Consider the following 21,257-nt stretch of genomic DNA (forward strand, 5'->3'; position numbering starts at 1 on the left):
ATGCTAGGAAGCTTCAAGAAATGCACCGGCGAAGGGGAGATGGAGAGATGGCAGAAATGGTCTATATAATACAAAACTCCAATCCCAGTTCCCCTGTGCACAGAGAAAGAGATCAAGCAGTATACCTGATCTCTTGGGGGAAATTTGGGGAAAAGGATGGCGTCAAACAGGCAGGAATCTAACTTAAGCCTTGCTAGCCTGGTTCTTCTCCTCGGTATCGTGTGCAGCCTTGGGAATGAGGGAGTCGCCCTCGACGTTGTCGCCCAGAGCAATGGAGTTGGCCTTCACCTGGGCGTTGACTTCCTTGGCGCGGGCCTGCTTTTCGGTCGGCTCTGAGGAGGCATCCAGCAGAGTGGCAGGGACTTGGTCTTCGGAGGAAGCCGGGGCATCAGTCTTGGGTGCATCGGTCTGGGGAGCGTCGGATTGGGGAGCATCAGATTGGGGAGCATCAGATTGGGGAGCATCAGATTGGGGCTCATCGTCGTCTTCAAGCTCGGCGCCGTAGACATCAGGGTGTTGGCGGAAGCAGTCTTGCATGTTCCTGTTCGAAAAGTATTAGCCCGCGACTCTCCCTTTCCCTCAACCAGTAAAAAAACATACTTGAACTTGTCAATGCAGTCAATGCCCTTAGGCTCTTCCTCGGAGTAAACGAAGCAGCTAAACGCAGCCTTGAAGTCCTCTCCGCACGGCCCGTGGGCCATACCTCCCAGACACGGACAGTCCCAGTTAATCTCGCCAGTCTCCGGGTTGAACGCAGCCTCCTGACCAGCCTCCTCCTGCAGTTCCTCAGGATTCAATCCACCTTCGAGAGCAGCGGACTCGCGCTTGTGCGCAGCGGCCCGTTCTTGCCGAATCTTGGGAGTAATGTCATCGATGGTCTTGGTTTCGGCATTGTCATCCGTTTGTTTCTGAATCGTAGAAAGAAGAGAGACTAATCCGCAAAAAACCAAAAGTTAGCAACCCCAATGCATGGTCTAATATGGCCTCCTGTGACAGTATTCGTCGCAGCTTTGCAGCAACCTCGGGAAAACAAGCAACAAGGGCCACTTCTCTCCTCCAATTCGCTAGACATACATTTCGGTTCCTCGGAGAAAACACTGCTCGTGTTATAGTAGTAGACAGCACCACCGGCCAAACCTAACCGGAGGAGCGTGTTCTTCCAGCTCCTCGACTTGGACGGACCGGTGCTTATCAATCGTCTGTTGGCTGGTGTACGGGTTGCGACGGTGGGCGCACGGGCAAGCGCGCGAGCGGCGGGACGAAACATTGTGAGAAGTGGAATCAATCGAATAGACCGAGACCGAGAGAGTTTCCTCGAAGGGATAGCGGAGGGGGAAGTTGAAGCGCGGGATATGAAGAAGTTGGGAAAGTCGAAGGTGGATTTTGGCCTGAGGTTGTGTCCGTCCAGCCAGTCACGTTGCAGCTTTGGTCAAGATAATTATATCGTCACCACACTCTTTGCTTATGTTCGTTGGTCTTCAATTTCTTGTTCAATTGAATTAGAGAGCAATCTGGTTTAGACTGCTCACTGCACACACTGCACAGCTTCAATGGAGTGGGATCCAAGTCGATTTTTCCGTTCTTCGGGCAGTCCTTCGCCTTACGCTATGCTTGTTCTCAACCAGCCAATCAATGAGAAAGCATTTGGGGTTTTGAGCAGACATGGTAGTTATATCTGAGCTGTATATGTCACGAAAAGTGCTAACACCTCTGCAGCATCATTCATTCTGTGTGCCGATGGCGGCGCCAATCGGCTATTTGATATGACCAAAACCATCGAAAACGGCCCTCAAGTAAGAGATATCTTCGTACACAGGTTGTGGGAAGCTAAGCCCAATACCAACAAGTCCAGACATACAAGCTAACCAACATAAGATCCCCGACGCTATAATCGGCGACCTGGACTCCATCCGTCCAGCAGTACAAGAACACTACTCGAAACTGGGTGTATCAGTGATCAAAGATCCAGACCAATATTCAACCGACTTCACCAAATGTCTAAACTACCTCAACACCCGCGCCGCAGAGATCATAGCATCTCCACGGAACGCAAAGATCCCAGCCAAACCAAACACCAATGGTGGGCCTACAGCTGAAAGCGATGAATCACATCTCGAAATCGTCATCCTGGGCGGTCTAGGCGGCCGCGTAGACCAGGCCTTCTCCCAAGTCCACCATCTGTACATGATGACGCAGAAGCAGCGCTCAATCCGTAACGGAGAGTCTGCAGAAGATAAAGACTCGAAAGGCGGCGGTGGTAATCTCTACCTCGTTTCGGAGGAGAGTATCACATTCATTATCCAGACGGGGAGGAATATAATTCACACGCCGGCGACGAGGCGCGCCGATATGGAGGTGTCTGAGAAGGGTACGAGGAAGCGGAAACGTGGGACAGGAGGAAAGGAGTTAGGGGAGGAGGAGGATGAAGAGGAAGAGCAAGAATCAGAAAGAGAATACTTCTTTGAGGAGAATATCGGGATCATCCCTCTCTCGGCACCTGCTAAGATTACCACTCATGGGTTTGAGTGGGATGTGGAGGATTGGCATACCGAGATTGGAGGGCAGGTGTCTACGAGTAACCATATTCGCGCTGATAAGGTGGAGGTTGAGACGTCTGTGCCGGTTTTGTTTACGGTGGAATTGGCGGAGAGGTTTAAGAGGTGATGTGGGAATTGTATAACCTCTTGAATCTTTCTTCCTCTTTGTCTCTTGGGCTCCCAACAGCTGTTATATCCCGTCCTAGCTGGAGTGCCCTACATTGAACTGCTATAGACCCATGGACTATGCTCAATGTACCACCCAAACATGCATCTACTCCCTGCGATTGCCATTACACATTCAAAGGACTGATTGATCATTAAAAGCGAAACAGAGAAGAACTCCTCAAAGAGAATCAGAACATAAACCAGCCTGACAACCGCCTTGCCTTCTGGGTAGAACGAGAGACCAAGAACGACAGAAAAAGAACAAGAAAAAGAACAAGAAAAAGAACATACCCAGGACTAAACACAGACCCAAAACCAACCATAAAACATCCAAAAGACCAAAACCCTCAAAGGAAAACAAATCACCTAAACGACCCTCACCACATCTGTACAGCCCGATCCTATGTAACCCTTCACGAGCGGTGCAGAATAGCCTCATACAAAGCCCCAACACCACCAATAGCAGTCCCAGTCAAAAGACCCGAAACACCACCAGGAACAGAATCAACAACCTTGCGCACCGCAAACTTGCTATAGACCCCACCGAAATTGGACCCACTAACAAAAACCACGTTAACCAGCAAAGCCTTAACAATATTGAACGTCAAAGGATCAAACTGCGCAAGACGCGACGCCGACCTAGTCCGACGCCCCGAAGAAGCCTGCCAGCTCAAATTGATAAAGTAAGCCGAAACCAACGGCAACAGCAAACAAGTCAAGAACCACAACGAAAACGGCGCCCAGAACGCCCCCTCCAGCACGACAAACAGATCAGGAACCCTGATCGGGATGGGCGGGATTTGCGCCCCTTGCACCGGGGGCGTGGTAGTCAGGTAGCGGATCGGCACTAGCTCTTTAGCCAGACTGGCGCTTTCCAGGAGCAGCACGAGGATCTCGACGGCTTTCATGTTGCTTAGGGTTGCGCGTAACGAATGCGCGCGCTCGACTAGACCGGATGCAGTCCAGACGTGGTCGATAGTCTCACGCAGCTTGACGGTCTGCGCGTCGATTGCCTCGGTGATGATTGCCGGCGAGGCGGGCAGGGTTGGCTCTGCGTCTGCGATGGCGGAGATGGATTGGCGGAGTGATTGTCGCCTGGTCTGGCGGGTGTTTGTGCGCGACGCGGCGGGAGTTGGACTGACGACTTCCGGGCTGGGTTCGGGTTCTTCGGCCTCCTCGCTGTTGCGGGGGTTTAGTATATATTGCGCTTATACAGATACTTTGTCGCGCATGGCGCGACGAAAGAAGAGCGCCTACCTGGATTCTTCCTGCTTGACTTCCTCCATCTTCCTTGCGCGACGGGCTGGAGTGCGCGTGGTGTCGCGCTTCAAGGGCGATCCTCTGCGAGGTGGCGAGTCGAGGCGCGAATAGTATTCCGCGAGGCTTTGGAGGTTATTGAAGATAGAGCGATTCTCGCGCAGGTGTTTCTCCAGCAGGATAACCAGATCGGTTTTGTTAAAGTCATTGTAGCTGTAGAGGGTTTTAATGGGGGTGGTTCTGGGGGATTGCGACGGGCAACTTACTCTGGCAGATCTGTTTCTTCTGCTATGCTGAGCAGATCAGGCTTCTTGAGCGACTTGAGATATGGAAGAGACATGATGTATGAAGAGTAATTGGACCAATGTCTAGAGATACACAGTTAGAGGGGATGGGGAAGGGAAGATGCAAGGGAGGGGGCCGGGTAATTGTTTACATCCGGGTGATCGCCAAAACAAAACACCGTTTAGCGCGTCCACTCTCTTTGTTACTGTTCTTTGACGTGGAGTATGTGGAATTAGATGGTAGTTGGGCTATCTTTTTATAGATCTCTTTTAGTTATATGATTTCTTTGTTTAGTTATGGTTGAATCCATATGTAAGAGTTGAAAATTCTATGGTACAAAGGCCGCAGCCAGTCTAATAGTCTAACAGTAGTTACAGTACGGAGTAGCGTACACATACAAAGTGCTCAAAGCACGGTCATAAACGACAAAGAATCCAACGCCCCTGCCCAGAAAAAAGTAAAAGAAAAAGGGCAATCCTTGGAAATGCATGCATGTATGAGAACTTACAAAGACCGCTCCAACTGATAGGCTTCAAATTGTTTGAGCAGGTACTGGTACATAACCAGCATGGTCCCGCTCTGTGTGCTGGTCCACACACCGCGTGGGCCCACGCCCCGGAACCACCCCGCAATTCCTTCTGTCCGGTAGATCATCTTCAAGCCGGTGAACACAGAGGAGGTGTCGAGTCGGGGTGCGCCGGGTAGTGGGATGGTGGTACTTGCGCCTGATGTGGAGATGGGTCGCGAGTGTGGTCGTGAGGGGCGGGAAGGTGATGATGAGGATGCATGTGGTCGAGGGCTTTCTTTGGGTATGTGTTCAACGGCGTGTTTTGCGCCTGAAGAACCAGGTGGTGAATCTGTCGGGTTCTGCTGGGTCTGAATGCGCGTCTTGACTACATCCAGGGGACAAGTGATCACACCAGCCATACCGCCGGCGGTGGCGGCTGTCAGGATCTCCAAGCCCAGTCCAATGTCTCGTTTCCCAACCCAGTGTTTCGCCAATGATTGTTCTTTCTCGTAGAATGCGAATTGTAGCGCTGAAAAAGGGAGGTCGCGGAAGATCGTAGCCTTGTAGCCGTGGAATAATGCTGAAAATCCTTCCTGCCGAACAATCTGGCGGAAACCATCTCTCATGTTGCGGTAGTTATAACCCGAGTTGAAATGCGGGTTGTTGTGTCGGCCCTGCAACTGGAGTCTGGTTTTCAGCACCTCGGATGGCACATAGACGACCGACGCAGCCAAGTCCGCAAAGAAACCACCAGATAGATAGGCGATGCTAGGGTTGATGCCGGAGTCGATCATCAATCGCTTGGTGTACTCGTACACGCCGAAGAAAATCACGGTGCCGGGAAACGAGCCGAGCAGGGCGGGCGTCACTCCTCCATATAATCCCCGACATATTCCCTCTTGGCGATAGATGGTTGCATAGGACTGTCCCATCGAAGTGTATTTAGGCGGAAGCGTCGGGTCGCCTTGTTGTCGAGTCTTGACTGTGTCTAGTGAGTGCATCAACATGTCACCGCATGTTCCCCCAATGCCTCCAGCCAACATAGCCTAGGTTATCAGATCAGCCAAGCGCAAAGTTATGGTCTCGCGAGAGACAATCGTACGTGTAGATATGGTGGTCGAGGCTCTTCCTCTTCCTCCTCCGGCACCAGTTCGGCACCGTGGATTCCACCCATTCGATCTGAAGACCATGCTGAGTTATGCGGGTCCCCCGCAGGGGAGGGCGTTGAGTCCGAAGTCGCTGTCGAGAACAGGCCGAACACCCGCGAGGTCAGGCTCATGGCAGTATTTTGCTGAACTGCGACGAGTGTTTCTGGCCGGGACCAGGGCGGGGGATTGGGAGGGGTGCTGAAGGGTTCAATGGGAGATAAGCACCCCTGGGAGGTAAGGACGATCGAAAAAGAGTGACGAGGACAGAAATGATCGATCGATGTTTGTAAGACGATTGTTCCATCAGCCAAAATTCTGATAGGCTTCTTTTCGTTGCCAAGCCCGACTTGTCGCCTGACGCCTCAGGCGTCAATCACGGGATTCCGTCACTGCATCCATCGGAGATCTTTGATCTTGATCCTATGAAATTGGATATCCATGTACGCAGGTGTAAGCAGGTTAGCAGGGGCTCTGAGGTTCTCTGACTGATATATGCAATGGCAATACTATACACATGATCGAGTCTTGCGCATTCCGCTTGTCCTATCTCTATGCTAAGACCAATCTGAAGTGACGCCACATGAAGTTCCCTTTGACATGTTACATGCTACTCACTCGGACTGCCTAGAGATACCTACTGGATGAAGGTGCAGCTTCACAATTGCCAGCATAAAATCACTGCATAATGGTAATAATGAAATGAACCGGAAGCAAGGTATGTGGACAAGAGAAAAGCAAATACAAAGACAATGCATGGCAAGCTCTAGAATAATAAACACAAGTCGTCGCGTATAGCATCATCATGACGGGATTCCTCCACCTCCTCTTTTTCTACAGTTGGGACCTCGGGCGACCCATACTTTGGCATTCTCCGTGTTCTTCGCTTGGACGGGAACTCGCCAATGGAAGATAAATCTGTGGTTTCATATCTCGCACCAACTACCGTTGTTTCAACAAGACTGCAAGGCAAAGGCTAATGATCTAGCCCGCATCAAAGTCCAGCTTGACAAAGCAAGGTATTCGGCGCTGGCATAGGACATTTACTGCGGCTTCTTAGCAGCAGTAGGGCCAGAGATGTAGCGGCCAACATCGGTGATCTCGTAGCCCTGGCGCACGATTCCCTTCACGGCCTCCCAGCCCTGGCGAACCTGAGGAGGAGTGCTCTGGTGGGAGATAGAGGCATCGGCGCGAGCAGTGAGCTGACGGACAGCCTGCTGGACGAAGGAGCTCTGGGCGTAGCGGGCACGGAAGAAAGACAAGTAGACAATCAGGAGGACCCAGCTTCCCTTGGAGAAGGTGATAGCGGACAGAACCAGGCGGAACAGCAGGGCGATCTCGAGGGTGGCAACGACACCCATGCTGGCATCGTAGTACTGCTTGATGAAGCGCCCAATAGTCTCGGCGAGGGGAGACTGCTTGGCGGCGGGCTTCGAGCTAGGGGAGGAGGGAGAGCCAGGGGCCTGCGCAGGGGGCTGCAAGGTGGGAATCAGGTACATGCGAGTATAGGTTGCGACGTGGAAGACCGAGTAGACGCTGAAAGGCAGGAGAGCCAGGATGAGCTGGCGCGAGTACAGCCAGACCAGGGCCATTCCTAGGATATGCGTCAGCTGTGAAATGTGGACCATCGCATCACCAATCACTCACCGAGGTATTGCACATTCTCATCGGAGATGAGCTTCATCACAATTGCCAGAGGGCTACCCTGGACACCCCGGGCAAAGTGGCCCTTGTACACGACGATTCCATAAGTGACAGCGGCCGAGATGAACGTCAGACGATAGGCGATTTGTGCCGAGGAGGAGTAATAGTTGAAGAAGATGCAGGAGAGGGTGTAACGGAAGACCGAGAGCAATAGTGTGACATGTCTAGAATTCGTTAGTGACTCCAAATTCGGGAGACGTCGTTGGTGTGCGCTTGAGCAGATAGACCTACCCGACAAACCAAGCAAACCTATGACCGTTCATTAGTACACATAAACAAAGCATTGAAGTATCACTGAACAATGTCCAGCATGGGAAACGCACTGCAGGGTCTGCACGAGAAGCTTGAGCCTCTCAACCAAAGGCAGGGTCGCGGGAGGAGGAGCCATGATAGATGACCGCCGAGAACTGAGGAAATGGAGGGAATCGATGATAGGTAGGATTACGAGCGAGATGAAGAAGAAGAAAGAAGTAGGGAATGTGAAAGGCGACAGATAAGAAGGTGGCTGGGAGAGGAGCGGGGAGCAAGTTAACACGCACACTTGAGCTCCTCTCCGCCTTCTGCCGCGGTGACGTCGAGTATTTGCCATGATGCAATTTCCACGGGACCATGTCTGGGGTTAGAGAGCTTTCTACATACTTTGATTTCTTTAACCTCGTTCAATTGATTCATTACTACATACAATGAAACCATTAACCAGGAATATTTGTGCCATTGACAACTCGAGTCGGTGTGACTCGATCCGAGGAGATCCATTTTCGGCACTAAACTTCGGCCATGTGCATATCCTCTACCCGGGGCTGGTACTATGTACTATGGGCACATAGCTTAGGCTTCGAACGTCGAAGTTGACATACTCAATGTATTCTTCGAGCTTCCAAGCTTATTCAATCTATTCTTTGGCAATATATCCAGACACGGCTATGTACAACGGCAAATGGGTGTCACTTCACACTTGAACACTACCGCACTTGGCAACGTTGGCATCAGTATGGCAACTCACCGAGTCTTTGCAAGAAATCGAACGGTCCCTTGGAAGTACTGATACAGACCAGGGAGTCGAAGGGCTTATGTACTCGTACCCCTTGGACGCGGTCAAGCGAATCCTCAATGAATGTCCATTTATGCCCAATGGGCTGACACGCATTATACACAGTACCCACCTCCCTGCTACAATACATAACTGCAGATGGGATAGTCAAGTGGCTTCCATTTCCTCGACTCCTTCGAAGCTATCCCTGGATCGATCTAAGCCAAGAGATCCCGTGTCTAGGGAGTGCAGCCAGTGTGGTCGGAGTGCGATGTTTATTACTCCTTACACTTCCCCTTTTCCACCTGAGCCCGACCATAATCAGCGTGGATACGTAATTAACGGATGATGTATACGGGCTGGCACTACAAATAAATGGTAAACGATGCGAACCCCACCACAGGCTCCAGCTGCTATCCTCAATCACGAGAATAATCCCAGTGTCGAGCCATTGGAAGTGTGCTTCAGCTCTACTACAGACATATTAGCTAACAAACACGAGACTATTCACCTCGAACATCGACCGGAGTCCGGGCGGACACCTAAATATATCCACAGAGCCCCAGGCTCACTAAGGTGGCTTTCCGAGTATGCACCAAGTCTGCCAGGAACACAGAAACAAGAGAAATGTTCGATCTGAATACGGGAGATCTGCATTTATCGACGCTAAAACCCGAAAAGCCCGCTATTTTTAGGGCATGTTACGCCCTGACAGGCAAGGCTTCAGGAACACGAGCGCCAAGCTTAAGCGATGTTCGAATGAAGCTTAACAACATCGGATAATTAAGTAACACTACCTCTATCTGTGGGGATGATACGAGGCTGCCCGTTGAAAATAGACAAATTACTTCACTCTACAGCTTCAAACATGGTATAGGTACGGACATCGTGGACACAACCTGCGAATACGAACCCACCCCTTCGCACTTTCACATGGGTTCTATACGAGCATCGTGGGGTCCGCCTCAAGAATGAGCAAGATAGGAGGTTCAGTTTGTCAAGGAATGAAGAGTCCAGGGATATAAAATGCTCGATGCATCCCCATCAATATCATATTCATCAGCTCAGAACACCAGCATTGACTACGCACACTTGAACTCCAAGTATAAACCAAATCCAAACCAAAATGTTGTTCACTCCCATCCTAGCTCTCGCCTTCGCGGCCATCACCCCCATCGTCAACGCATACCCGATCACGGGCAGCGTCGTCAACTGCCGCTCCGGCCCCGGAACCTCCCACTCCGTCGTCAAGAGCTACAAGAAGGGAACCGACGTGAAAATCACCTGTCAAACCTCCGGCACCAGCGTCAAGGGCAACAACATCTGGGACAAGACCTCCGACGGCTGCTACATTGCCGATTACTACATCCGCACCGGAGTCAACGACTACGTGACCAAGAAATGCGGTAGCAGCGGAGGTGGCAGCGGAGGCGGCAAGGGTAACCTGCCCGGCCTTGGAGCTACGCAGTCGAAGCACGCAAAGGCTATCATCGGGGAGGCCAAGAAGGAGGGTCTGGGTCGTCAGGGCTGTCTTGCTGGTATTGCCACTGCACTTGTCGAGGTGAGTCCCTAAGTCCTAACCTTCCAACACCAAAATATGGGTCCAGAATATCCGGCAGCTAACACGATTCCAGTCCAATATCTACATTTACGCCAACAAGAAAGTCCCCGCTTCCCTGAAGTATCCGCATGACAAGGTCGGCTCGGACTACGACAGCGTTGGCATCTTCCAGCAACGCGCTATCTACTATCCTAACATTGCTGCCGACATGGACGCTGCCAAGTCTGCTGCGCAGTTCTTCAAGCAGATGAAGAACATTAAGGGCTGGAAGACTATGGAGGTTGGCAAGCTTTGCCAGAAGGTGCAGGTTTCTGCTTACCCTAGTCGGTATTCTCAACGTGTTGCTGAGGCTAAGAAGATCTGTGCTGCTGGTGGTCTGTAAATGAAATTTCATGGTTATCGGGTTGTTGTGAACTAGAGGAGGATTTCTCGTGGAATGTGGAGGATTTGTTTGTGATTTAGATTTCTCTGGCTGTCTGTCTGAATATAGAAGTTTTTCATCTTCATAGCCTTCCTCGAGGACAAAGAATAGAAACGGGAGTCCTTTGCATAAGATATTCTTCGTAGGATAGCCCAAAGAGCGTATCGCTAGCGTTAAGCGGATCTGACCCATGACAGTATTATGCCGGTCTACGCTTCTACCCAGTCAAGTAGCCCTGTTGAGCCCATTTCCTGTAACGACTATCCATAATGCTTCGTTGATAGGAGATATGTTGTGTAAAATCAGCGGAGAGCTCGTCGGGCTATCTCAGAGGGTCGAGAGTCAGGCTAGTCAACACATCTAGTTAGTCTGATTCCGAGAGACGTCCGTTTCCTCCCCAGCAACTTCAAGCATCAATCGCACGAGAGCCCGCAGGGTGCAGCTCGCATCATTGCCCGCATTATGCAGATTGGCACTCGGGATCTTCAGTTGATTTAGCATTGATTCAAGACTTGGTGGGTTAGGCATCCCGTGCTCTACACGGTACAGCTGTGCCACATCGACGACCTCGCGAACAACGGGCGAAGAACCATCCAGGGTCTCGAGTCCAAGGAAAACCTGGCTGTTTTGTTCCTTCAGAATCCTGAAATCATGACGAAGATCGATACCAACGAGGATTACGGTGCGCTTCTGACGCTTGTATCCGCGGACGATGTCATTTTCCTTGGGGACCATGTACGGGGGCTGGAATGCAGCGTCCACGGCTTCTCCGATCTCTGCGCCCGGAATCATCTCACTCTCGCCAAATGCGAACCGATCAGGACAACCATAGGAGTATTTGTTATTGACCCAAGTGCGGTACTCGCTTACACGCAAGTGGCGGGAGCGAATATGCTTCATCCAATTTTCTCCGTAGCCGCCAGGAGGCACACCCTGCAGGTCCATCATATCCAGGGTTGAGATCCCAACCTCAGTCAGCGCACCCAGAGTGTTCTCTTTCCACTCAAGGTCAATACTGATGAAGATAGGTGCGTCGTGGAAGTCCCATTTAGTCACATCTAGAACATCAACGGGTCCGATTTGACCATTGGCAAACGACGGCTGTTGATGACCTGGCTGCAACGGAGGACGCAGACCAAAGTGGGCTTGCACACGGCCCATACACTCTTCCCACTTCTTCTGTCGGGCTTCACTGTCACCGTTCTTCTTTTTCTTTTTCACCCGCTTGATAGTCGCAATGGACTGCTTGATTTGCTCTTCAAACTCTCCAACGACCATGGTCCCCGGTCCCCAGTCATCCAAAGAGTCTGGGACCATTCCCTCATAGTCCGCTTTCTGCTCAGGAGTGCTGCATCGGCCGAGGAACGTCGGCTGCACCGTGGTCTCATTGAATTTAATCACAAGGCCTTTCTTGCCCTGGCCCGTCAGGGTCAGCTGGAGGTTCAAAGCCGAGTTGATTTCATCGAGAAAGCCTTGCGCTTGCAGAGTAGGGATCAACAGGAAAGGTCCCCGCGAGATCTCCTTTGGGACAGGCAAGTAGTATCTGGATGAGGATTAGCGGTGATATTTTTGCCAACAGACACTAGACTTCACTCACAAATCCCAGGTACGGTTCCAAAACTTTTCACCTCTATAAAACTTTGTATTGACTTTCTCAGACGCATTTCCGGGGACATATTTCAGGGAAAAAGCGAGCCATTGTGACGGCCGGAGTGAACGAAGTCGGGACGGCAGTGAGCTGGCTCTCGGAAGTCTTGTCAGAGTGAGCATCATCATGCTTGTCTTGGGCGGCGCTCGGACACTCGAGGTGAACCTTCCGGGTGTTGTGGGAGCAATCGACATCCTTGGTTTCTGTCAATGATTGTCCACATGATCTCCAATCCTACAGGAAACATCGAATATGCGACTCCGGTGGGGTGACCAGACCAATTGGATCTCAAAAGCGGGAATGATGTTTACTTACAGGATCTTTGACCTTGGCCTGCGGCTCAGAAAATGCTGCAGTGAGAATGCCAGAAGCAAGACCGACGGCAGGCCCAGAGAGGAGGGGAGTTTCCCCATTGTCCTGGATAGAAACGGTGCCCTCGCCCTGGCTCGAGGAGGCGGTTGCGAGGTGCATCAGAGCTTCATCCTTCTCCATGAGGTGCATCAGTCTGTCGAGGGGATCCATTTCGGGTACAAAATCGGATGAGCAAGAAGCGAAGTCAACGTGAAAGTGATGACCGTAACGAAACAGCGAAGGAAAAGCGGGGATCGAGGAGCAAGTAAACAAAATAAGTACTAAAATACGGTACAGCTACAGATGCGGTCATGTGATTAGTGCTCGAGTCAAGTGATGTTGGAAAGGACGATGCTCGAGGTGTGTCGTGACTTCCAAGTTGGGTTATCGGCTTTGATATCTCCGAGACTGTGGAGTGTACAAGGATGTATCTTGGGGTGAGTTGGTGCGAGCAAGATACTTATGTGTACGTTTGCATATACATCTGCTCACGTGGTCCTAGGGACCATCTCAAGATTCTCGACGCCTTGACTGGATTGGAATCAGCCCGTTCTGAAGTTCGTGCGAGATGAAATATGACACTCCAAGCAGGCGGTAGAGAATAGAGATGATATGCCTTGAATCCACCGAACTTATGGTAGCCGGAAGTGGTAGTTATGTTAAGTGTGTAGAGATGACTGACGACTGTGAAGGTGTTGACCGAAACGTTAGATGTGCATTCTGGAAGTTGTACTGCATAGATGTAGGCGCCCTTAATGGATGTACCTTTGAGGTGACTGGAGTCTGGAGCTAGCAAGAAATCATGAACGGTATCGCTGCCTCATGTAGCTTCGAATTCGGCTTTGTATGATATCGTTTTATAAATCTCTCATTCTTTTCTTAGATCTGCGAAGTTGGAAAGTGATCCACCAAGTCGTTATGAAGTACTAACGGACATGCAGAAATGGAAGCCTTGATATCGTGGCCCCACAGATAAGTGGATCCCACGTGACCATCCCCTGGATACTGGATAGCCTATGTTTGCTAATTGCTCTCGAGCATCTCAAAGAAAGATGCTATCATGTTCCTATGCTTGTACATCATCGCTGGGGATGACAAAAGTCACAAAAGGAAGATGCTCGATGCGTCGGACTCGGATGCGAGAGGACAACCTCCTTCATTTTGCTGGGACCTGGGACCATGAGCGAAGAATCGATGTGAGGAACGACCTTATGGTAGATAGTACAGACTGTCTGTACAGCTGCTGTGCATAGTGCATAGGTGACCAATGCCTTCGAATGCTGCAAGTGGGAGTGGTATTTTACATTCTTGCCTTTGCTCGCAGGTCTCTGTGTATCTAATGAGAATACAATTCTCCCGGTGCTCAACCTCCTGCTTTGCCTCACAAGATTTGAAGGTTGTATACGCAGGAATATTGTGGTTCCACGCTGATAGGTAGTAGTGAAGGTGACGTCAAAGAATCAGAGCTTGACAGCATCTGTCCACGTGCTCTTTCTTCCGAGAGACATAGGTATTGTTGGCCTCGACAGAGTCGATTGACTTGATTCAACTTTCCTCATCTGGCCAGAACCAAGATAGGTAAACGGCATAATTAACCTTACTCCCAATCTTGGAAACCCAAGTCCCAATCTTCAATAAACCCATAAACAGTCCTGCATAAAGTTTCCCCACCCCATTCCTTCACATGCCTTAGGCCTACCTCGGCGGTCCACTTTATGAGGCTGCATATTGCATACCTACTACATAGCGCAAATCCAAGGACCAAACAGGGTTCCCCCACACATGCAAAGGTTCGTGGCAGCCACGCATCATCGCCAATTCATGAACTATGTATCTTCCTTGAATTATAGTTATACCATATGCGACCTCGGGATAATTGGTGGTTATACGCAGGAACTACCCATCATCCCCACCAAAAGCACGTGGTAACGTCTAACCATCCATCTCTCGACTAGGCCAGACCCTCTCCCCAGGAAACAGACAGAGCTAGTTCTCAATGCCGCATTCCAGCCCTGTACGTAGGCTAATTACGTAGCAACTACAGTACAATTCCAAAAGAGGACACCGGTAGTGGCAGTCCAGGAACAACGATGGTCGATCACCCCACCTCTGGCCGTCGGGAGTTACCGCTAGCAGCATATCGTGCTCGTGATAATTGATATTATGCACGTTCGTACAAGAATACAATATCGTACGCCACATACTTTATAGAAGTCCGTAGTCTCGTAGATCAACTAGATCAAATAACAGATACGATTGACCGATGATCGTCGCAGGAGTCCCAGCCGTGGGAGATAGAACATGGTTGAGGTTTACCCGGGACCCGAAGTTTGGGATGCGGGGAGGACGGAGCCGTGGATACCGTGGATCACTTCTGTTTTTGCTGTTCGCTACCTGAATTTGAGGTCTGGACTCTGGAGCGAACTATGTATGAACCAGTTAAACTACAATCACATTGAGAATACGCGACGATCCAAAATCAAGATCAACTTACAAAGTTTTAAGTTACCATCAAGTCCGAGGTTCGAGGACGGTTAATTCGGTGCGAACGCGACTGAATCAATGACCTCAGGCACATGTGTTTTTCTTGCTTCTAGACTAACACTGCATAATGTAAACTTCTAAACTCACCCATCGCCTTGACATACCTTCTACAGCGTACTAAACTGGCAATCTAATTAGACTTCCCGATCCCGGACCCAGCAGTTATACGATCTGTGATCATTTCGCAGTATGTGGGCATGTTGTATGTACGGAGTGTGCTATGCGCAATAATAGCAGACCCAAGAAAGAAAGGAAAGACACTTAGGTATGCACTCCGCTCAATGCCGTGATAGAGTAGACTTCTTTCAATTGAACAAGCCCTCTCCCTAGTTAACTAACACAGTAGTTGACTAGCGAAGCGAAAAAACACACAAAATCTCACCTAATCGCCGCCCCCCACCTGGGCATTCCCGTCCACGCTAACAGCTACGGGGGGCCGAACTAAATCTCTAACGCACAGGCACTCAGGCAGGCTTACGACTTGCCCCCACGGGCCCCACCCTCGTGTTTCCCATGCAGGAACGGCGGTTTTGCCTGGTTCGGGGCTGAAACAGCCAGGGCCCAGAGCAGTGTAATAGGCAGGTGGGAGTCAGAAAAAATCAAAATCAAAATAAAACAAGAGTTTAGGTTGTACGGAGTAACTACATCCATTACAGTTAGCTCTGCGGTCTTGGTCATTACTCGCCCGCTGGCCGTGGTTGTAGAGAAACCCTGTTAGAGTTTCGGAGAACTCTTCTAGACTGTTGCTGGTTGCATTCGGTTTGTTTAGTCTGGCAATTGATTTACAGTGGTATTTGCTTGTATCATTGAAAATGGGGAATATTGCAAAGTGGATCCGTAGAAGTGGAAGATAGTAGGGTTACGGGTAAAAGTGCCATGCGGGTGTATTGGTTAGAATCTAGAACCTCTTTGAATCTGATCACGGCCCGAGAAGAATTAGATACACAAGTTGAGATGCTGATCTATGCTTATCACGGGCATACCGATGCAGAGACCCGATGGCGATGTGGTTGTGATCATGGCCATTGAGATTGAGACGGTTGCAGTGGGAATTGACATCTGATGCGTGATGGGGATGGAATAGACTTGGTATTGGCTCAAACGTTGTAGACATACTATGTCAGAAAAGTAGACAGCTAGAAGGCATATTGTAACTAGATGTGGGGGCTTTGACCAAAGATATGGAAGAGAATAGACCACTCAGAAATCAGAACGATGAGAAATTGAACCGAAAGAAATTCATTGATACATAGCGCATACACGCATCTGACGGAATAGAACTTCCAACGCCGCAACCCAATACTGCGAGACATGCCCCCGTAACACCGTGTCTCAATGAGAAGAAACCCTAACCCCCTGCTTTTTTCGGTGTAGACACAAAGCCAGATGGGCAAATACCCGGAAATTATTGAAACAAAAATGTATGAGATATAAGAAAATTAAATAAATGGCGTATTATTCTCAGTCTCTCCCGTACCCTGGAGGCTGTCGCCCATACCCGGGAGATTGTCGTCCGTACCCTGGAGATTGTCGTCCATATGCCGGCGACTCTCTCCCGTACCCCGGAGCAAAAGTAGACTGCGGGTCCCACTCGCGGGAATTATGTACCGAAGTAGGCACTCTAGGCCCAGAGAAGCTCATGGACGGGCGAACATAGCGAGCCTCCCGTGCATTCACACTGCGGTCGAAAGTCGGGCTGGGGGCTGTAACGGAGTTGATGCCGTGGCCGAATCCATCCATGCGCGACGGGGATGGCGACCGCATGTATGTCTCAGGCGATTTCATGGACGTCGTAGTCAGCATTTCGAAGCCCTTGTTGTCAGCGAAGCGGCTGTTCGCATCTACAGACACGAATTCGTGGCCGCGTCTCGGTCCAAAGATCATTTCGATCCAGCCGACGAACATGGATCGGCGGGCGAAGAGGATGAAGTTCCAGAAGCCGACGAGCGAGAGCAGGAGGACGACTGCGAGGAGAGTTCCTTCATTCGGGCCGATGGCCGCTGCGTACGGGTGGCAGCGCTTCCTGTCGCCACCGGTCAGTCCGAGGCATTCCAGCCAGGGGCCTGCGGTTTTGGCGTTTTCTGGTGTAAGGGCGACTGCGTTGTCGAGGTTGATGAAGACCACTGCGAAGAAGATGACGTTGGCGATGATGATCAGGACGAGGGCGATTCCGCGCCATTGGAGTTGTAGGATGCGACGCACTCGTCGGTAGGCCTGTCGGGCTGTCACGGTGCGGACGCTATTCGTGTAGGATGGGAGAGTGGCGGGGCCGGAACTGCCTGTGGTTGAGGAAGATTTGTCGAAGAGGGAGCGAAGATAGATGTGGGTGCAGTAGCCCATTGTCGAGAGTTGGAGGAAGAGGGCGGCAGCGGAGAATATCATCAGTGGGATCCAGTAGTCGTATAGTCCGTTGGTGACATTGATATGGCAGATATTACCGAATCGGAATGAGACGCCGGTCAAGATCAGCATTACTGTCAGTCCAGCTGCAGGGATACCTAATCCGCAGGCAAACGCAGCCCACATGAACTTGGGGCCTAGGACGACTTCCCAGCATACTTGGAGGTGGAATGCCAACGTGCGGATGAAACTCCATATGACTACCAGCCAACCGCCGAACAATAAGAGAGATCCGGAGAAGGCGCAGGAGAGATCGGAGCGCATGTCATTGGGGGTGATTGCATTGTGGCATTGGTCTGGTTTGGCCCCGAGGGGAATGATGAAGGCGAGCTAGATGATGGTGAGCCATAGCACTTCAAGGGCATAGTCCATATGTTCACTCACCTGCATGCAACAGATGCCCAATGTAAAGCAGATGCTCAAGTAATGACGATGGGTCCATTTGACAGGCAGTACGGCGTAGGAGATTAACAAAAAGATACACAGAGGCAGTATAGCGACACTGATCCAGCTTGCAACGCCGATCTTATCCTGCAATTCTATATGGAAAGCCCACGGTTAGTCTCTGTAGACCCGACACAGACAGCAACGCTCAAACGAACCCATTTCATATCTCCACTCCGCTAGAGGACATGGCAAACAACAAGAAACGGTGCTGTTGCCCAACGGGACTTGCTGGCAATAGCGGCCATCGATAAATCCCCCGGCGGCGGGGAACAGCGTTTCCTGCAAGAAGGGAGATGGACAGAGACCATTTAGGGCGTCCATGTTGACGAGAGACGCATATCCTGCGCGAATCTCTAACGCGCCCGCGCGAGGGTATATAAAAGACCCCGTACGGAGTATATGGAAGACCAAAATAAGAAATAGAGAGGAGATGGCCCGATGTGGGCAGATGGGGGTATACTTGTATATCGGGTGGATCCGATTTTGAATTTCACAGAGTCTGGAAGGTCCTCCGTCCTTACCACGGCACACGACCGCATGGCACTGCAGGCACCGCAAGCCCTGGTCATGGCACACGGTCCTCGAGAACTCAATTCATGCTTGGTAACGGAAACATCTTCGTTTAGCGGGGTAAAATACGCGGGAAGTCTGGAAGCGAATGCAGGGGATATGATTTTCTGGCCAATTAGAATTGGAGGCTGGATGTACTGGATAAAAAGGGAACTGTCAACCAAGGAACGTGTAGAACGTGGGACAGCTCTAAGATTTGCCACGGAACGGGTCGATCTAAAGAATGTGACCCTTCAACCATTGTACAATCATCATATCTCATGAATAAAGCTCAACGGCAGGGAAATCCCTGGTCAACGCTCAACGCCACCACTGCACCAGGGGAATTGGACGAGATCTCTAGGTATGGGGACGCGGGCGACGGGTTAGCGTCCCATGTACGCAGTAATAGTCTATGTACCACTTGACAATTTCCTAATAATTCATTGTAATACAACATAATACAGATGCTATCTCAATCATCGCTCAGCCTCGGACTCTACTTACTTGGCTTAAGCCTAGTGTCTTGGTACCTGTCGGCCCACGTGTAGACAAAGAACACAATGTTAATGTCCATTAACTCGATTTAAAATCCTCAAAGAAACTGAAGAGTTCAACGATTCCATTTGATTTCAGCTCTTTACAAGACCCAAGGCTGGGACTAAATTAAATTGCCGGCTGACAGGTGCATTCGGGGACTTAGAACATCCCCAACTGAGTCAATGCTGAAGTCGCCAAGGACACATTGATCAAAGACACCTTCCTATTGCCTCGTGCTCTTACCACGGTGCCTGGAGGGCAAAAATTCTGTGTGCGAATGCTGGGCATCGTGCGTAGAGTGGCCAGTGTCACCTCTGTTTTTCCGAGGAAGCGCGGTAGACCGTCCAATCACCACCAATGACTTGTCTCTCGCTGTGATCGCTGCCGGCATTCGTCTTACTTAAGTCCAATCGGATGGCTGGATGACCGATTAGCATTGAAATATGCTGCTATGCGATCTATCACGGCGATCAAAGGTGAAAAGGAGCGCAGTTGGAGAATATTTGTACTTATGGGCGCTGTGTCGCTGTCCTATCACTGTTGTTTCTGGACCTTATGTTGGATATCACCTGATGTATTTCCTGTCCGAAGATCTGTCTCGTATTCCTCTAGCGGGAATAATGTCGTGATAGGATATCATGGATCATACTACCTAGGACTACTACACGCTATAGATTCTGGCATTTAGCGCCAGCCACAAGCCTTCCAAGACCATACTGACCAGCTAAACTAGACATTCGTCCTCTATCAAGATTGTCCAGTGCTGGGCTATACTGTGTACGCAGTAAAACACCAATCCCAGATCTAATCACAGTCCCAGACTCACCAGTGGCTCCCTGTCTTCCATTCACTCGCCTCTCTACATGTACTCAGACTTATTCTATGTGTGATGTCTCGCCTCGGTACAAATACAGATACACTGGAGCCCAGATGTCAAACCTGTCATATACCTGTGAGGCTGTGCCTTTCAGCTTGTGTGGGTAAGCTGAAAGGCACAGATACCTTACAACCCACGACCCTGCACCTTTCATATAAGATCTTCAGACCAAACCATTTTGCGCACATACAAAGATTGACATCCACGAAGATCAGCGCTCTCGGGACTAGCCACGCCTGAGATTTCCGACGATACTAATAACCTCACACCATAATCAAATGCAACTTACAATATAACGCGCCTCTTTGACAGCTTTTCTAGGTAAAACCGAGGACTACACAATAACTACTCCGTACATAAAATCCTTCATCCCACAGTACCCTCAACCTCCCACAACACAAATCCCATCCATAGCCGAACTTCCCCCCATTCCAGAACGATCTCCACAGCAGCACAACATGCAACATACAACATAAGTTCAGAACAACACACATCACCGGAACGATGAAAGTAACCAAGAATTAGCAGATCTACCACGATCTAAGCGTGGAACCCTGGGTTCGGATAAGTTGCCTACCCGCGAGGGTAAATCAGTGGGGACGAGTGGACTCGGTGACAACATGCGACGGAAAACCTGCAGTGGCAAATCTGCAGTATTGTGGGTTGTTCTGCTGCATGTGGGGATTTCGGGATTGTGTGAAGAGGTTGGATTTGTATGTGTGTAGATGGTCTACCACGCTGTATTGGTCTGACCGGGCAGATTGTGTACTGTTTGTTAAAGCACTGGCTACAGTTAGTAGTGAGCTACTGATCCAACGAGTCATATCATAACTACTAGAGTACAGCAAGTACCTGTCAATTGATCGAGCTATGACCTTGAGAGAGACTGCAGATATGCAAAGGCAACTGAACCGAACCCACTGCAGAAATAAATGGGGAAAGGTTTTAGATTGAATCTTTTGCTTGCTACTTGAAGTTTTGCTTTGTTCTTCTTTTTTCTCTTTATTTTATATACTTGGTGTTTGCCCATTGGAATTACTACCTAGTCGGTACACTATATGCTACACCGAAGGTATCACACTCATTACTCCTGTCTCGGGCATTGAGCATTGAAGCCATGTGAGACGTCACATGTGTCAAGGTTGTTTCACCCCTCATTTCGGTGGGATTCTCTTATCCCACTTGATATGGGGTGGTTTGGTGAGAGAGCGTGCACCGTTCCAGGTGCAAGACTATATTCTTTCCCTTGAATGACGTCTTCCCAAAATCAAAAGTAGCCCTGGGA

General features: G+C 50.2%; 8 protein-coding genes across 8 annotated transcripts; 2 read left to right on the forward strand and 6 right to left on the reverse strand.

Moving 5' to 3' along the window:
• Positions 1 to 183: 183 nt before the first annotated feature.
• Positions 184 to 1,267, reverse strand: N7515_000264 (coiled-coil-helix-coiled-coil-helix domain-containing protein; the record flags this gene model as incomplete). Its single annotated transcript, XM_056661008.1, has 3 exons — positions 184 to 541; positions 601 to 931; positions 1,075 to 1,267. 3 exons carry the CDS (start codon positions 1,265 to 1,267, stop codon positions 184 to 186), a joined length of 882 nt encoding a protein of 293 aa, XP_056526174.1.
• Positions 1,268 to 1,550: 283 nt separating this feature from the next.
• Positions 1,551 to 2,664, forward strand: N7515_000265 (thiamine diphosphokinase; the record flags this gene model as incomplete). Its single annotated transcript, XM_056661009.1, has 3 exons — positions 1,551 to 1,665; positions 1,717 to 1,793; positions 1,876 to 2,664. 3 exons carry the CDS (start codon positions 1,551 to 1,553, stop codon positions 2,662 to 2,664), a joined length of 981 nt encoding a protein of 326 aa, XP_056526175.1.
• A 454-nt stretch (positions 2,665 to 3,118) lies between these two features.
• On the reverse strand, positions 3,119 to 4,302 carry N7515_000266 (uncharacterized protein; the record flags this gene model as incomplete). Its single annotated transcript, XM_056661010.1, has 3 exons — positions 3,119 to 3,884; positions 3,963 to 4,175; positions 4,229 to 4,302. 3 exons carry the CDS (start codon positions 4,300 to 4,302, stop codon positions 3,119 to 3,121), a joined length of 1,053 nt encoding a protein of 350 aa, XP_056526176.1.
• Positions 4,303 to 4,751: 449 nt separating this feature from the next.
• On the reverse strand, positions 4,752 to 6,034 carry N7515_000267 (putative mitochondrial carrier protein; the record flags this gene model as incomplete). The annotated part of the gene is made up of 2 exons (XM_056661011.1): positions 4,752 to 5,801; positions 5,858 to 6,034. 2 exons carry the CDS (start codon positions 6,032 to 6,034, stop codon positions 4,752 to 4,754), a joined length of 1,227 nt encoding a protein of 408 aa, XP_056526177.1.
• Positions 6,035 to 6,943: 909 nt separating this feature from the next.
• N7515_000268 (uncharacterized protein) lies at positions 6,944 to 7,992 on the reverse strand (the record flags this gene model as incomplete). Its single annotated transcript, XM_056661012.1, has 4 exons — positions 6,944 to 7,494; positions 7,548 to 7,768; positions 7,836 to 7,853; positions 7,928 to 7,992. The coding sequence occupies 4 exons, from the start codon at positions 7,990 to 7,992 to the stop codon at positions 6,944 to 6,946; spliced, it is 855 nt and encodes a 284-aa protein (XP_056526178.1).
• Positions 7,993 to 9,760: 1,768 nt separating this feature from the next.
• N7515_000269 (uncharacterized protein) lies at positions 9,761 to 10,577 on the forward strand (the record flags this gene model as incomplete). Its single annotated transcript, XM_056661013.1, has 2 exons — positions 9,761 to 10,195; positions 10,269 to 10,577. 2 exons carry the CDS (start codon positions 9,761 to 9,763, stop codon positions 10,575 to 10,577), a joined length of 744 nt encoding a protein of 247 aa, XP_056526179.1.
• Positions 10,578 to 10,976: 399 nt separating this feature from the next.
• N7515_000270 (uncharacterized protein) lies at positions 10,977 to 12,756 on the reverse strand (the record flags this gene model as incomplete). Its single annotated transcript, XM_056661014.1, has 3 exons — positions 10,977 to 12,159; positions 12,335 to 12,498; positions 12,580 to 12,756. The coding sequence occupies 3 exons, from the start codon at positions 12,754 to 12,756 to the stop codon at positions 10,977 to 10,979; spliced, it is 1,524 nt and encodes a 507-aa protein (XP_056526180.1).
• A 3,864-nt stretch (positions 12,757 to 16,620) lies between these two features.
• gprM lies at positions 16,621 to 18,327 on the reverse strand (the record flags this gene model as incomplete). Its single annotated transcript, XM_056661015.1, has 3 exons — positions 16,621 to 17,889; positions 17,944 to 18,098; positions 18,162 to 18,327. 3 exons carry the CDS (start codon positions 18,325 to 18,327, stop codon positions 16,621 to 16,623), a joined length of 1,590 nt encoding a protein of 529 aa, XP_056526181.1.
• Between the last annotated feature and the right edge of the window lie 2,930 nt (positions 18,328 to 21,257).

The sequence above is a fragment of the Penicillium bovifimosum genome (genome assembly GCF_028826915.1).
Source record: "Penicillium bovifimosum strain IBT 22155 chromosome Unknown utg000001l_segment0_segment0, whole genome shotgun sequence".
Classification (NCBI taxonomy): Eukaryota; Fungi; Ascomycota; class Eurotiomycetes; order Eurotiales; family Aspergillaceae; genus Penicillium; species Penicillium bovifimosum.